The 17549-nt window shown below is 36.6% G+C and overlaps 1 protein-coding gene across 2 annotated transcripts in view; it reads right to left on the minus strand.

Annotated features, from left to right (window-relative positions):
- The window catches only part of GPR158 (G protein-coupled receptor 158), a 144693-nt gene that overhangs the window by 43717 nt on the left and 83427 nt on the right, over positions 1-17549 (minus strand). For both annotated transcript variants that reach the window (XM_087918176.1, XM_026710080.2), the window contains exon 4: positions 15687-15904. In XM_087918176.1, coding sequence (XP_087774302.1) covers positions 15687-15904 — 218 coding nt within the window. The remainder of the gene's footprint in view (positions 1-15686; positions 15905-17549) is intronic.

Raw genomic sequence — 17549 nt, forward strand, 5'->3', positions numbered from 1 at the left:
AGTTATGGTTGGTTAAAAAAAAAATCAGTGGCTATCCAGTTGAACAATGTTCAAGGAGCAGAAATGGTGTCTGACTGTCTATGGAACTGCTCCTGCTAAGAACTTCCTCAGCTATTTAGACCCGAAGAAAAAGTCCTTCTGAAGATTTCCTGATGCCAGGAGGTACCCATCTTCCACAAGGATTTTCTCCTTTGTGGCTTCCAGATTATCGAATGCATTTTAGGACCATAGTTTTGACCTCCCAATATTTAAGAAGATGTTAAAGTACTTATTTTATGCCAGGATTTTCCTAGTTAATATTTTTCTGTATTTAATTTTAAACCAAATCTTGGTTTGTCAAAGTTGTTTTGGTCCATGTTTTGTATTTCTAAACCACCCTGATTGTTGAAAAAACAAAAACAAAAGGCAAAGTAGAAAATCTAATAACCAACAGAGAAATAAAGTCCACTGACTATGAATCATTTCAAAACACAGTTACGCAAACTCTATTACAGTCTTTGACCATTATATCAGAACATAGTATTTGGTTGTGCCTTCATAATTAATACAAGTGAAAGTTATTGCACAAATGTTGGCTAGACAATAAATATCAATACTGATGTTATTACTATATGTAATATTCATTGCAAAGAAACACACACATCCTCTAAGATACACCAGCCCCATGAATGAAGATGCTCTCAATCCAGAAAAAATATCTAACCAAAAAACATTTGTGTGATTAATTATAGTTATTGTATGCCCAGGGTTTAGACGCTTATAACTGAGGGGCTATTTGATACTGAGTTTTAGAACCATTTAGGAACAAAGATCCATTTTTTCATTGCAGAAATTTCAATGATGACGTGCATTCAGAGGGTGATGCCATAATGGAAGTACTGCAACTATAAATGTAGATCAATTTTCAATAATTGATTATCTTGCTTTATTGAAAAATCATCATGAATAAGCTAAAAGGAAAGGTTGCTTTAGGATGTACAATTCCCTCTCTGGCATCTCCTTTAATTCTTTCCACCATTTTGGCTTGCAGAATGTTGAGGTATGGAGTGCTGAATTACAAACATAAAAAGCTATTTCTATGGCTTCTCTTGCACTGCCTTTCTCCTACATCATCAGAGCAATCAGCATTGACTAATTCAGTGTAGAAAGCAATGGTGATGGAGGAGAAATAGAAACAGAATGGTTGCTCCCCAAGGGTTATGCACTCATGTTGTAAGCCAGTTATTTCTGCTAGGACTGCTTAACAGCTTCTTGTGCTAGGAAGAAATCTGCATTTCTTCCACCCAGGAGAATCATTAAATATATCTTTGTTGAAATGCTGCAGCTGTCTTTGGGCATTGCCATTTCCCAAAGGCTGACAAACCAAGCAGCTTCATCAGTGCAATGAAGCTTGTCAGAATTGTCAAAATATTTCCATATTGTCTTGACAAATGGTTGCACATATGGTAGAAGAAAACCATTAAGGACTGTGCATGTTCTATACATATAATAATGCAGTTAGGAATAGATTGGCATAAATACCTTTAATGGTTCAAATGTATGTATTGTTATGGAAAATTAGTGGTAGGGATATTGATTTCAAATTGGAAAAAGCCAAGGAGATGACATTGGAAAAGTAAGGGAATAGATAAGAAAAAGCTTATTTTAAGCTTGGGACAAAATTAAGGTATAAGAAAAAGAATAATAATCATGCTTTTCTAATTCATTAGAACAATGTTACTAAATCTTGCCAAGTTTAATATGTCTGGACTTTAACTACCAGAACTTCCCAGCCAGGTTGAGGAACACTGTACTAGAGTATAAAAAGGATGCAGGGAAGAAGGGAAGGAAAAACTTTAGCCAGGCTTTCAAGATTCTCTTACTAGAGCTGTAAATAAAGTATAGTACTAGCTAGAGTTGAGCAGTCTATTTTTTTTACCTGGACTTCCTCAAACGTCTTGCACAAACCCATTATAAATGTTAGTAGACAACACTATTGATGTATTACTTTGTGGCTTTCAGACATCAGACAGCAAGGAACAGAAAGCAATGAAAATCTGGTTTATATAGATCTGATTGTCAGGTATAATTTTTAATGATTTTGTAGCAAAGACGTCCTTGGGTGGAGAGTGGGTTTTTGAAGAATTCAAATTGGCAGACACAACTAAATGATCAATGCTGCCATTCTGGCTTCCCATTCTCTGAAGACAGTTCTGCTTTGCAGGATCTTTGCAAACAACGTACCAAATTAGATGAGTGAATTCTTTGAATCTCTTCAAGGAAAGAAGAGATTGTTCTTCTCTGAATATTTCTCAACAAAGGATTCTGTCTAGCACTGACTACAGAACTACTACCGAAAAGTTAAAGGACTTCCTTCCAATATTTTTTGGGGGGATTTAATTTGAAATGCTATATCCAGACAGACTCAGGACAGCTGGAGAGATAACCATCCAGTTGTAATTGAATAAATGTAATATCACTATGTTCTGTCTGTGAGAATTTCTCTGAAGTTCTCGTCTTCTTAGAAGTACCTTCTAAACCTATTATTTTCTTAAAGTCTATGAAAATCAGTACATACTCAAGAATAAACAGACAATATTAACTTTAAAGAAAACAAGACAAATCCTTCTCAGCTCAGAAGCAGAAAGAAAATGAAGTGTAATACAGGAAATAAAACTGTGGTAAAACCCAATAATTATAAACTAGTATGGTCAAGGTGTGATATTGTGATGACCCATAGTCTCTGAAAATAATCCAAAACCCAAAACATACATTAAAGTCTGGTAAGACCTTCAACTTAACTTCACTGTTTTATTAGGCACAGTTTAAAGTCACAGAAGTAAATAATGAGGCAAAAAGAAAACCAAAACAAACCGCATTGACGAGAGTTCCCAAGCAAGCCAAGATAACTAATCATAAACTCCAGGAAAATAACTAAGGAGAGTCCATGGGAAGAACCCCAGCAAAGATAAACCACTTTCAAAGTAAACACTAAACTTTGACTCCAGCAATTCTAACTGCGTAGTTACAAACTTATATACATAGTTCCCAGCTGCAAGCCACGAGGAGGATCATGGTAATCTCCTCTTGAGTAGACCTCGCTTTTCCCTGATCCTCTCCTCCCTGCGTGACCTAGGATGGATAGGGGATGGGCCTGGATCCTCTTCTGACTGTTCAGCCGGCCTCTACCCTTCCCCAGCCTCCTCCACCACCTCTGGAGCCACACTCCCACTCCCTGTTGGCTGTTCCTCCTCTTCCTCAGAGTCAGTCTCCACCAGGGGCATGACAACAACATTCCCTTATGCCTGAAGAGAAAGTTTTCGATCGGTGTGTGCTACCTGCTCTAACATAAGCCAGTGAAATAGTAAAACAAAAACTTAACAGAAATAAGACCATACTGATCAGATAAAAGCAACATAAATAAAATACACGATGGTAGTATATACACCTGAAGAGGTGAAGCATTATTAACTGAAACCAACCATTTCTCTAATAGGAGCATTATAAAAGAATTGTGGATGGATATTTCAGCACGTCTTCATCCTGACAAAGTCTTAAATGGGATACTCATTTAAATGGGGTTTAGTTTCTTCTCAAGGATATCTTTGGGGAGGGGGAGGTTAAATCTTGCCAGAATTAGAACTTTCTGAATTTGAGAACTGTCATTTGGCTTAGATATCTAGCTGGCTTGAAAATTGGTGAATGACTTCCCAAGAACACATGGATGGATACAACAGCCAGTTTTAATTGGGTTTCTAAATCCTTGACACATTTAATACCTATTATCAGGTTCGTATTAAGTGAGAACTCATTGCATTTCAGCTTCTCATATCTATCCCAGTCCTACTCCAGAATAAAAGAAAATTATTTGTTCACACAGAAGTGTTAATTAACTTTGAAGTAAACTCTTTGGATTTCAGTACTTATTATTTCATAAGACTATTTTCTCAAAAAGAAGGAATAACAATGGAAGCTTCTGAAAGATAATGGTTAGCTGTCAGTCTATGGCAATACAGACCAGTATTTTGTTATTTATTTTTTGGGTAAAAGCTTGGCTCAAATTACAGCAATGCCTAAGTTATATCAAAAGGAAGAGTTTGAGCTTGTAGTTGTATAAAAATGAAGAGCAGCATTACTGCTGCCCAGAGTCACAGCTAAGTTAGGCATCCTTATAAATCTTAACAATAAATAAAAAATAAATAAATGCCTCCATTTTCAGCTGAAGGATTTTCTTCTGACCTTGAGTTCTGGAAATAACTTGGTAAAAGTAATGTAGGAAGATCTAAAGTAGTAAGCAGAGGAAGAATTTAGAAGCCCTTACTTTTTGTTTAATCCTGCATATAGAAAAAGGGTTCACATATTACACTAAACCACAGGCTTTGTTTAAAAAGGGTTTAGTGAGTAAAACTAAAAGTGTAGCTTGGTCACATAGTAGACCAGGCTAAAATCTATAAAATCAGTGCTTCAATATTACAACCAACCCTTCTTTATATATAACTTAGGTTGCTTTTTACTAAACCTAAGAAGCTAATTTTGAGTCAGAAAAGCAGCACAAAATATAAAAGAAGATGGGCTGAAATAGAAACAGAGAAGTTGCAAACTGATTGCCATAGGGTAATTTTGTAATAAAGGTGTGGAACTACAATATAAATTTTTGCAGACAGTGCTAGGTTTGGTTTATTTTATTTACTGAAATGGTATAAGCTGTGCTTTAGCTAACAACCTTTCAGAGCAGTTTAGAAAATAACAATAAATAAAAGAAAGGACAAAACTATAAATAACAATGAAAATAAAACAAGGAGAGGAGAAAAATACAACAATAAAAGTAGCAATAAAAACGTTCAGTTTTTTAAAAGAATACCTTGCTAGTTGACATGCATGAAAAGCTCAGTCAAATAAAAAGAGTGACAAAGAAAGACATTTGATTTAGTTTTAGGCATCTTACTGGAAGTTAATTTCAAAGATTGGGTAACTGTAAAGGACATTTGTTCACTTACTACTTATTTAACTTCAAAAGGAAGGTAGATCCAGTGGTGGGATTTAAACAAAAATATTACTGGTTCTGTGGGCATGGCTTGCTGGGAGTGGTGTGGCTTTGTGGGACAGGCATGGCAGGGGAAGGGTACTGCAAAATCCCATTCCCTCCACACCCCACTAACCTGTTCCGTTCTTCTGTGCAAGGCAACAAAAGAAAACCCAGCCAATCATCTGGGACTTCGGAGGCAGAGGTGGGAGCGGGGCCAGTCAGAGGTGGTATTTGCCAGTTCTCCGAACTACTCAAAATTTCCACTACTGGTTCTCCAGAACTGATCAGAACCTGCTGAATACCACCTCTGATACTATACCTTTAATTAGGAGTTCCCAAACTTGACAACTTTAAGACTTGTGGAGTTCAACTCCTAGCTATGCTCCTAGCTATGCTGGCTGGAGAATTTTGGGAGTTGAAGTCCACAAGTCTTACAGTTGCCAAGTTTGGAGACCTCTACCTTTATTCCTCTGTCCCAATTAAAAGTTTTTCTACCTATCTGCTGACCAAGAGCAATTTCCAGAACTATTTTCAATTGTAACCACACATATTAAACTTTGGAGTCATTCAGCTAGGAGACAACTTGTAAATGATTGTAACAGATTTATCTAAATTGAAAACTAATAATGGATCTATAAAGTTTAGCTGGTGAAGTACACTGAAAACATCAAGGTCTCTCTGAAAACCTTTGATTCCTGATGACCTTCCATGGTGTAATGGATTTAAGTTAAAAAAAAAAGACCACTTTAGATTGAATGTTAGCAGAACCAATTGTTCAAATGAATAGTAATTTCCCTTCACTGAAAATGTAGGAGCCTGACAACAATCTGTCATGAATACTTTAATTGAGATTCCTATATTGGGCAAGCAATGGGATTCAATGGCCTAAGGGCACTTCTTTGATTCCAGAAATTTCCAGCACTTGTATCTAAACACCAGTTTGGAACTCATTTTACTTATAAACTTTAATCTGAATCATTTTTGCCATTTAAATCATTCAGTCTTAAGTTATAAATAACTAACTTATACCTCTCTTATTTAATGGGTCTATTGTAAATATGTAAAATTTGAATCAAACTGTTGAATAGAACTGAATGACAAAAGCATTTAGATAATTATGTGCAGCCCTAATGTTATTTTGTTCAAGGTTTGACACAGAGATTTGGATTAAGTGTTTGTTCTTTATGAAATAACCCTGCCTTTGCTATAGTCATTTTCCAGCTTGTATGGATATTAACCTTGGTTATTGACGTTTCTGTTGAAAACAGTGTGAAACATTTCTATTTAATTACTTGTCAGTTGGTACAAAATGTTCTTGGTCATAATTTTGCTATTTAGATTAGATCATAAGTATACCTTCTGAACATTATCTTGAATCAGTTGGCAATATGTATTAATGTTTATAATGTAATTCTGCAGTCACAAAGCTATTCTATTATCTAAGACAGAAAATAACAAAAGGAAACCAACTCACAAGTAGTTCAGTTCATGATTACAGAATTTATGGTTACCCGGATGTATTGCTGAATTACATTTCACAGCAGTCAACATATAGAAATTAGAGGCTATAGTTGAGCAAGGTCTGGGCCATAAGTTTTCCATCCCTGTTTTCCTGGTGTTTTAATAGCCAGCTGAAGATGGTTCAGACCTTTATTAGGAAAGTGGTCATGGAACACGGTCTAAAACATCAATGGCAGCCACAATGTAGCAATTGAAGCTCCAATACAGGGTTTGTTTGTTTTTTAGTGTGTCACACATGCAAACATGTTAAAAGCTAGAACTTCAATCCTAATGTTAAGGTTGCCCCTCTTGCTACAGACCCTATGGGCTAGAATAGAACGTCAAACTCTACAGCATTTCTTATCCAGATATACCTTGTGAAAACTTTACCAATGACCATGTTTTGGAACCAGGATTTATCACCAGGAGCCGAAGGAACTTCATACTTTATGTAAAGGGTTAAGTCAAATATGTGATAATAGCTATTATATCTTGCTAGTGCCAGCACCATTCAGAAAATTAGGCCAATGACTCTTTTCCAGACTTTGGAGATATTCTTTTGGATCAACTCAGAGGTGGTATTCAGCAGGTTCTGACCAGTTCTGGAGAACCGGTAGTGGACATTTTGAGTAGTTCGGAGAACTGGCAAATCCCACCTCTGACTGGCCCCGCCCCATCTCTTCTCCGCCTCCTGAGTCCCAGCTGATCGGCTGGGTCTTCTTTTGTTGTCCTGCCCAGGAGAACGGAGCTGGAAAACAGGTTAGTGGGATGGGGAGGGAATGGAGATTTTTCAGTATCCTTCCTCCACGAGTGGGATGGAATGGGGATTTTACAGAATCCTTCCCCTGCCACGCCCACCAAGCCAGGTCACACAGACTAACCCATGCCACATCCACAGAACTAGTAGTAATAAAATTTGAAACACACCACTGTATAGTATGCTAATATTTTCTTATATCTACAGGCCACCATGTCATTCAAACTACTCATTATTTTATTATTCTGTTCTTTATTATTTTTACAAATAACTCAAGGGAACAAACATATCCACTATACTCTTTCCACCCCCTTTTTCCCCATAACTACCCTATGAGGTCAGTTGGGCTGAAAGAAGGTGATTGGCCCAAGATTACCCAGCTAGCTAAAGCAGGACTAGAACTCATTTTCCAGCTTTGGTGGGAGTTTGAGGCTTTAACCACTAAGCCAAACTGGCTCTCAATATTTGCTTGAATATCCTCTATAATATTAGAGAAAGAGATACTTCATAATTATGGGAATTGTAAATGTAAGACTTTCTTCTGTACTTAGGTGTCTTAAGTCTAACCACCAGATTATAGCCAGAAGTATAGATTTAATGAGAATTACAAAACTATAATATCAGTACTAATAAGAATGATTATTTTAGTTCTAAGAGTTATAGTTTTAGTAGAGCAAAGATTTGGTCTTGCTTGTCATCTCATTGAACTTTAATTCAAGCCCAGTGTTCCTGATGTTCCTATGTTATTCTAATCAAATTGTTGGTTTTATTGTGTAATGTTATGCTGGTCAATAACTGAAATAAAGATTTTGATTTGATTTGAATATGGTGATGATGAAATCAATATACCAGATTTCTAAAACTGTGACTCTAAAATCTAACTAATTCCAATCAGTCCTATAAAAATTTGCTATATCCTTGCATATACAAAACAAAATTTTGCAACTAAAACTGTAACACAAGTGTTTGTTTGTTACTAAATACTTAATATAATAATATTGCTTGGGTGGCCTGGAAAAAAAAAGTAAGAAAGGCTGCATTGACCTTATTCAATAACTGGAATAAAACCTACACACTCTTGCGTGATTTGCAGAGAACAACCTATTTGCCCTCAGGAAATGCCCTGAAAAAGCATTAAAGTGAGCTCTAAGAACAGCCAATCAATCCATGGATAAATAAATGAATTTTAGCAAACTGCTGGGAAGCATTTACAAGATTTTATGAAATGTCTCCTACCATATTTACTTACCCAGACAGAAAAGTCATAATGAAACTCCTTATCTGAATTCCTTTAACAAAAGTCATGAGTTAAAAAGCTGTAGAGTCGCTTTCTTGTGCAGTGCTTCTCAAATATTTTGATCTCAGGACCCGTTTGCAATTTTAAAAGAGCTTTGGTTTATGTGGGTCATAGCTATTTTATTAGAAATTAAAACTGAGAAATTTCAAAATATTTGACTCCATAGAACCCCAAAATATTCCAGAGACCACCATGGGTCCCCAGGCTATACTTTGAGAACTGCTATTCTAGTACAAGCTTATTAAGGCCCACATACATATATTTTCTTTTTTCATCTTAGATATTTCATTTTCCACTTTTAGGCTTTGTATTTATAGCTGCTTGTACTTTGATTTCACTTTCATTGCTTTACCCATTCTTGTTTCATTTTAGCTCATTGGAGAATTATAGTTTAAAAATGTGAAAGAAGAAACAAATTTATAATCATATTCAATTCCTCACAAATATCTAAACTAAGCCAATGTTTCATCTCATGGGAAAAAGCATGCTTCATTATATCCTTTCCCCAAGCCATATTTCAAAATATACTGCACATTTCTTTTGTAAGAAACATCTGCAGAAATTTAGGTTTATTTCTAAAATGTAGGCAGTTGAACCTGCTCGGTCCAGGGAGCTCCCAGGACATGTTATATATTAAAATTTGTGTAGAGTTAGAATAGACCTTTCTTGGTAAGGTACCATCAGGGTATTAAACAGATGCTTTTGGGGGGAATGGAATTATGTCAGCAACCAGTTCTGCTACATATCACAATTGTAGCAAGCACTTGTCAAATACCAAAGATCTGCCATAAAGGGATGGGAGCAGAGAAGGAGGCAGCAAAATTGTTCAAGCCAGCCATAAGGTTTCCTGCCAGGCTCTTAATTGAGGAAATTGACAGGAAGTCATCCAGTACAGAATCTGATAGATTCAGTTGATTGTGCAATTATTGCTTCGGAAGGCTAAATAGAAATGACTGTCTATTTATAGTAAGAGGTGATTGCAGCTATTAATTTTAGCAGTTGGATTCAAGTATTTAATGTGCATTTGATTTTGCTGGTTGTATTGAATAAACTTGGAAATTATTTTAAAGGCCAGTTCATTCAGTCTGGTGCAATCACACATACGCACACACTTACCCTAGACACCAGCAAATTGTCATTTGGAGTGAAGCTTGTGACACAGTATTATGTGAGAATGTACTGTATGTTGAGGGTTTGAACTTGCAGGGTGTTTTCCAAATGCTTTGTTACCAAGCTAAGTAACATCTTCAGTGGAGTTTAGGGGATGTCAGTGTCACGGTTCTTCTGTTTATAAAGGTTTCAGGTGTGCATGTGTCAAGTGAGGGTCTTGTGAATGAGTCAGCTGTGAGTCAGCTATGAGTCTTATGGTAGATCTTGTGATAAGGAGATTACATCAGGTCAGGATCATTGGGAGGTGAACTGCTAGTGGAGGGCGGGGGGGGTTGCATGGGTTGACCGAGGGTCAGTGCTGTCTCTGGTTGGCTGTACAATTGATTTGGATTCTGAGGGGTTCATAGGCTGGTTGTAGGCTGATATGCCTATTGATGGAATTGCTTGTGGAGTGCCAGGCTTCAATGAACTCACAAGCTTCACAGGTCATAGTGTGACTGATAATTTTTGTGTTGCTCCAATTGAACTGGTGTTGTGTGGTGTTGGTGTGAGTAGAGATTAAGGATAAACAGAAGAACACTGGCACTGACCTCTCTAAATTCCACTAACATTCCAAGATGTTACTTAGCCTGGTAACAAAGACTTCAGAACCAGCCTACAAGTCAGAGAACAAACCCTCACTGTACACCCAAACTACAGATATTCACCACTATTGTATATTATAAACATTTATTCATGTATAAAGATGAAGCCTCTTCCTAATGACTGCATGGACATTTCCATTTATTTATTTATTTGGTCAATGACATAAAATAATAAAAAGGGAATAAAAGATAACAAATACCATCAGGAACCACAGAGAAACATGAATATAATTATATACCGACAACTATAGAGTAAGTCAACCTCGAAAAAAAAGACACAACGCAAAAACCTGAACATCCAATAGCTACAAACCACATCTCTACTCAACAACCACAACCCAATCCACAACCCAATCCACAAAAAAACATAACCCAGACAAATATTGATATCCCAATCCTCATCAGAGAGGCTGTTGAGCATGAACGGAAATGTCCAAACACCATCTTATTTGGTCTAGAGGGCATCAATGATAATGATGACATCACAACTGTCCGAAACATCATCAGTGATTATCAAGCATCAACCATCTCCCCTGATGAAATACTTGACATTTCCCGCATTGGCCGAGAGCTCAAAAACAGTGACGGCTCTGTGACCCCACGCTTCTGCAGGGTCATTTGCAAAAATGAATCAAGCAAACGCAAATTCATTTTACACTATAAATTCACTTGCCAAAACCAACACCAACCATAAGAACCTCCGTTGTCGCCCTGACCTAACCATACAGCAACGTGCCCGCTCCCGTGTACTCCGCACTGAACTCAAAAAACGTCTCGACAATGGAGAGAAGGACCTGTACATTGACTACCATGCTGACTGTATCAAAAGTAAGTCACACATCCCGCAACTCAGCTTTAACCTTCAACCACAACCCTACCTCAACCAGTCCACCATCACCCAAGACTAGGCACGCACGCCCCTAACTACCTCAATTCCAACTACTGCTGGCCTTAAATGCAAGCTACTCAATGCAAGAAGCCTTGTAAATAAAATACCTGAATTTTTCCTCCTACTAAATATGGCTAAATTCGACATTATATTTGTCTGTGAAACATGGCTCAATGCATCTCTCCCCGACTCCATTACCACAGTAAGAGACTATCATGTTTACTGATCAGATCGTGAAATTTGTAGAGGAGGTGGTGTTGCTATCTTCTACAAAAAGTCCTTACATCTAAAAAATATCCAAGTTACCCAGGAGCTTGCTCTTCCTGAGACCATTATCTGTGAACTATCCTTAAATATCACAATTCAATTCTTACTATGTTACAGAGCACCTGATTATGACATCGAACATGTAAACAAGCTAAATACACTACTAACATGGGCAGCATCCTGCCCATACCCTTTATCTTTCTTGGTGATTTCAATCTGCCTCATATTGACTGGACCCTAAATGAATGTACAACTGAAACCATACATGCAACCTTTTACAATGCTGTTACAAATCTGGGACTGGAACAACTAGTATCCAACAACACTAGACTAAACAACTGCCTCGATCTCATCTTCTGCAATAGTTTGAATTTAATTTATGGAATACAAACTAAAGAACCCTTTTTCCAGCAGTGACCACAATATGATTGACTTTTGTCTCAACATACGTCCACACAAAAACCACCACAATGATGTGATCCCCAATTATAATTTCAAAAAGGCAACTATGATCTTATAAACAACGATCTCTCATCCCTTGATTGGCAATCTCTATTCACTGGATGCAATACTGTTGAAGACCATTACAACATATTTTTACTTGAAGTCAAAAGAGTCATCAAACTATATGTACCAACAACTACTCCCAAAACAAAACACAAAAACAGATTGCCCATAACAATAAGGAAACTTCAATCCAAAAGAGATCACTCTGGCGGAAAAACAAATCTGGTCACGTTGCCAATTTCAAAAGCCGATACAAAAATTTATGCCACCAAATAAAGACCGAATGCACCAATTATCACATTAAACAAGAGGAAAACCTTCTAAGCACCAATTCCACCAATGCTTTTTACAATTTTGTAAACAACAAACTAAAAGATTCAAGGTCTATCCCACCCCTGATAGGACCTAATGGTAAAGACTGCAACGACGACACCATTAAAGCCAACATCTTTAACACATTTTTGGCTCAGTATTTGTAAACAGCAATGGATCATGCCCAGCATTTCCTAGCAGAACCACAGATAACTACAGTGATCTAATACATATCGATTTTACAGAAGACAATGTTGAAAAAGCACTACGCAATCTAAAACCATCCCTATCTATTGGACCGGATGGAATATGTGCCTATTTCTTAAAAAAGTTATCCACTGCCATAGCCAAACCTCTAAGCATAATCTTTGAAAAATCTTTCAGGACCAGTTCCTTGCCTAACCTATGGTCACAAGCCACAGTCATCCCCATCTTCAAAAAGGGAGACCCTTGCCTAGTTGAAAATTACAGACCAATCTCCTTATGCTGCGTCACCTGTAAAGTCATGGAATCAATTATTAACCAATCCATCATCCTCCACTTAGAGACAAACAACCTACTCTCCAATCAACAATTTGGTTTCAGAAAAAAACTATCCTGTAATCTGCAACTCTTACACTGCAAAAACATATGGACTACACAACTTGATCAGGACAAAACAATAGATGCAATCTACATAGACTTCTGTAAAGCCTTTGATTCAGTGGTACATGACAAACTACTACTAAAAATAAAATCCTATGGTATCTCTGGACAACTACATAACTGGATAGAAGCATTCCTGTCAAACAGACAACAAATGGTCAAAATTGGGAGTGTCCTATCAAATTCTGTACCTGTCAATAGTGGTGTCCCCCAAGGCAGTGTTCTAGGACCAACTCTCTTCATACTCTACATAAATGACCTCTGTGATCATATTAAGAGCAACTGCGTTCTTTTCGCTGATGATGTAAAGCTGTTCAATACCACAGACAATACTGCTACCCTTCAAAAGATCTTGACTATGTATCAGAATGGTCAAACAAATGGCAACTTCAAATCTCAACAAATAAATGCTCTGTCTTACATATTGGCAAAAAAAATCCGAAAATAAAATACAAGCTGAATAGTCAAGATCTTGTTGATGATCCAAGCTCTGTAAAGGACCTTGGAATACTCACCTCTAATGATCTAAGTGCTAGTGCCCACTGCAACTACATAGCCAAAAGGCATTAAGAGTTGTTAACCTAATCTTACATAGCTTTTCTCTGGTAATATCACACTACTAACTAGAGCATACAAAACATTTGCCAGACCAATACTCGAATACAGCTCATCAGTCTGAAACCCACATTACGTATCTGATATTAGCACAATTGAGAAAGTCCAGAAATATTTCACAAGAAGAGTTCTCCACTCCTCTACTCCTTGTAGAATACCTTATGCCACCAGACTTGAAATTCTAGAACTAGAAAACCTTGAATTACGCCGTCTTCGGTCTGATTTAAGCATGGTATATAAAATCATACATTGCAATGTCCTACCTGTCAATGAATACTTCAGCTTCAACCATAACAACACAAGAGCACACAACAGATACAAACTCAAGGTTAACCGCAGCAAGCTTGATTGCAGGAAATACGACTTCAGCAGCAGAGTGGTCAATGTCTGGAATACTCTACCCGACTCTGTAGTTTCTTCCCCAAACCCCAAAAACTTTAACCTTAGACTGTCTACTATTGACCTCACCCCTTTCCTAAGAGGTCTGTAGGGGCGTGCATAAAGCGCACCAACGTGCCTACTGTCCCTGTCCTATTGTTTCTTTTATTTTTCTTTTATTTTTCTTATATGTACTCATTTCATGTATTCATAATTATGTATACACTTTTACTTATTATCTCGTAAACAATTGACAAATAAATAAAATAAATAAATAAAATAAATAAATAAATATACTCCTAACAACTGCTTCTGAATACTATCTTTTTATTTGGTTCTTATTTCCCTTTTGACCAAATTTCCAGTATCTCAGTCCTGACTCAGTTCTGTCTGCAGTTTGTGCCTACTTCCTGATTCAATTTTAAATTCTTCCTTTCTCCATGCAGTGGGACAAATGAAGTCCCATGGGACACATGCTAACAATGTCAATGAAATCAATACTTTCATTTTCCTACCCCCAGCTATAAAATAATTGCCAAGCTATTTGTTAGCAAGATTAGGTAACATGGTTTGCTATCAAACAGATAGTCCTCACTTAACACCTGCCCCATTTAGCAATCATTTGAAATTACAATGATGCTGAAAAAATGACTTTATGAAAAGTAACTTTGCCTTTATTTCTACCGGTAGTACTAAAATACCATTGCACTATTCTAAGGAAAGAATTTTCTTCTTCTTCTTCTTCTTCTTCTTCTCCTTCTTCTTCTTCTTCTTCTTCTTCTTCTTCTTCTTCTTCTTCTTCTTCTTCTTCTTCTTCTTCTTCTTCTTCTTCTTCTTCTTCTTCTTCTTCTTCTTCTTCTTCTTCTTCTTCTTCTTCTCCTTCTCCTTCTCCTTCTCCTTCTCCTTCTCCTTCTCCTTCTCCTTCTTCCAACAATGAGGAAATGACTGAGTCTTGACAGCTATTGCATTTATAACCACAGCAACATTTGTGTGCTTCACATATAGCTTCTAACAAACAGTTAATGAAGACGTTAACAGTAAAATCACAAGTAATGGTCATGTGATGTCTTATTTAACAAATACAGTGGAAGTGAGATCATAAGTCCATCACAGTCTCACAGTGTCTTGCTTAAGGACCATGTCATTAAGGATGGAGCTGCAGGTCCCAATTATAATAGTTAAGCAAAACCAATGTAAAAGTGAAATGTTCCAACAAGATCTTTCAACAGCATCCCAGTTTTTCCTGCTGGAAATAAGAGCTGGGAATTCAAAATGATACCTAAATTCTGTGTGGACCAACCCAACATCATTCAACATAGAATAAAAATTGCACAGAGGAACTGGATGTTCAGCCAGAGAACTGATTGCTACATTTTGAGCTCAGCCTTGCATCTGCCTAGTGAGAATGCAATACTTTCTCTTAGGAAATGTCTCTCTACACTCTGTACTATATTGCTCAGCCATCATAGTGAGGGCTAGAATTTCTTTACACCCTACTGCTGTGTCTGTGTAAACAATCAAGGATCAATGCAGGCGTAAATGGTCTGACATTCTACAGCAGGAACATCTGAAGTATTAAAATACCTTGAAGCAGATCTATGCCTGATCTGTCTAAAGGATCCCTCTCTATAGCCCATTTGATACAGCCTTACTTATTAAGTAAATAATAAATAAGTCTTACTTATTAAGTCACAGAGAATTCCCTGATAAAGCTATTTATGACAAACAAAATGAGAAGGATGATTTTTTTAAAAAATTACCTTTGCCTTGCGAAAACGGTAGACCACCAGCATGCTTATGAAGTCCAACAACATACAGAGAGTTTGGAAGGAGATGATAGCAAGTCGCAAATAGTGGTCCTCCTGTGCATAGCAGGGAGTATCATCTGTACAGTCAGAACATCCTTCCCTGCAGGGCAAGCAGGTGTACAAATCCTCAGCCATCTCACTTCTAGAAAAATGGCTGTCAGCATCCTTCCCTAAAAGTATCAGATATGGAAGAGAAAAGATAAGAGTATACATTCAAGTATTAGAAAAACAAAAGGTTATTCTGGCTGCCTTGGTGAGCAGCTTCTACTCTTGCATTTGATGGACCATAACTATAGAGATTATTTGAAAAATGCACGTAACCTCTTCAGATCAGAAATCATTATCCAAGTTTCCTCCTTGTGCAAGCTACATTTTTGGGCCATAAGTCCAGGGGTTATTTAAATGGAGAAGAAAGGCAGCAGGGGGGTGAGAAATTTTAATGTGGAAATTTTTAATGGAAAAATAATTGAAATAATTACTTTGGAATAGACAGCAGCTTCTTTAAAGCAGTTCCATTTATTCAGGTTTTCATGTAATCTTGAAAAAAATACAGCTGCTTTAATCAGTTGCATTAAAGATGTAGTTGCTGAAAATGCTCATTCAAATAAGTGTGTCTTTTCGGGAGTCTCACTCAGAGAATAGAAAATTAGTTTAATGACACAGGACACATGGTCCTGTGCTCAAAGTACTTCTTCTACATCAGTGCTGAAATAAGTACTGACCTAACATCTATAAACCAAATTATCTAACTAGACTATTGGCTTGAGATAATCTCATATTCTTTCCATTCATAATGTACAGGATTTTAAAAAATCAGTAGTTGCTTAATAACATTACTTGACATGGTCCGTTAGCTTCCCCTTACTTTCTTCATGAATGTATGCTCAATTTTAATTTTACATTATCTGTCAAAGTTCTTTATTTAAATTGTTTAGCTGAGTCTGAATAATTTGACTATATGTGAGTACTACAGACTTGAAGAACACCAGCTATCTTTGTAAAGGGTGTCTGTTAAAATAAACTTTATTTGGGGATCATCTGATTTGATTGGTCACAGCTTACATACATATGTAACTCATCACTTGAAGTTGTAGTTCAGAGTGCTGTAGAAATTGGCTTGACTCACATTTTTAAGTGCACTACTTTATACTTTTCTTAAAGTTAAAAAGATCAGCAGATGTTTATAAATATAACTTCACGATTACATAGATGCAGCTTGAAATATACACCATATATTATAGTTTGAAAACCAGCTAGCAGAGCTACCTTTCTTGATTATTAATTCACTTTGACCACATATAATGTAGATAGATGATAATGTAAAACATTATATTTCAGGAACTCTTCCACATGAGCAAACTGTTGTGATATAAACTAGCAAGACAAATTTTAAGTGCTGCTTCTCAATCTGATAAGTTTCAGTTCAGTTGTGAAAATAGATACCAATAGATTCAACCACCATCAGTGAATGCCTCCTTGATTTTTTTTTTAGTCATCTGTTACAAAACCAGCCATTACCCAGATATTCTTTAGTTTAATATTTGTTTGTTTACAAATAATATAATTGTTTATTAGAATTAAATTTTATAATACAGATGTCACCCTAAATGACATGCCAAATGCAACTTTCATGACAAAAGAGCATTTTAAAGAATATCTATTGCAATGAATGTATAGAAAACTGCACACAGAAATATCTGAAAATTTTTTACTTGCAAGGGATTTTTTTTAAATGAAGAATGATGTGGGAAAGAAGAATTATTTGCATATTTTAGAAAGATTGGAAGGAAACTTTCTCAATGATCTCTTAACTAA

The sequence above is a fragment of the Pseudonaja textilis genome, chromosome Z (assembly GCF_049901715.1).
Source record: "Pseudonaja textilis isolate UNSWEBS1 chromosome Z, rPseTex1.2, whole genome shotgun sequence".
Taxonomy (NCBI): Eukaryota; Metazoa; Chordata; class Lepidosauria; order Squamata; family Elapidae; genus Pseudonaja; species Pseudonaja textilis.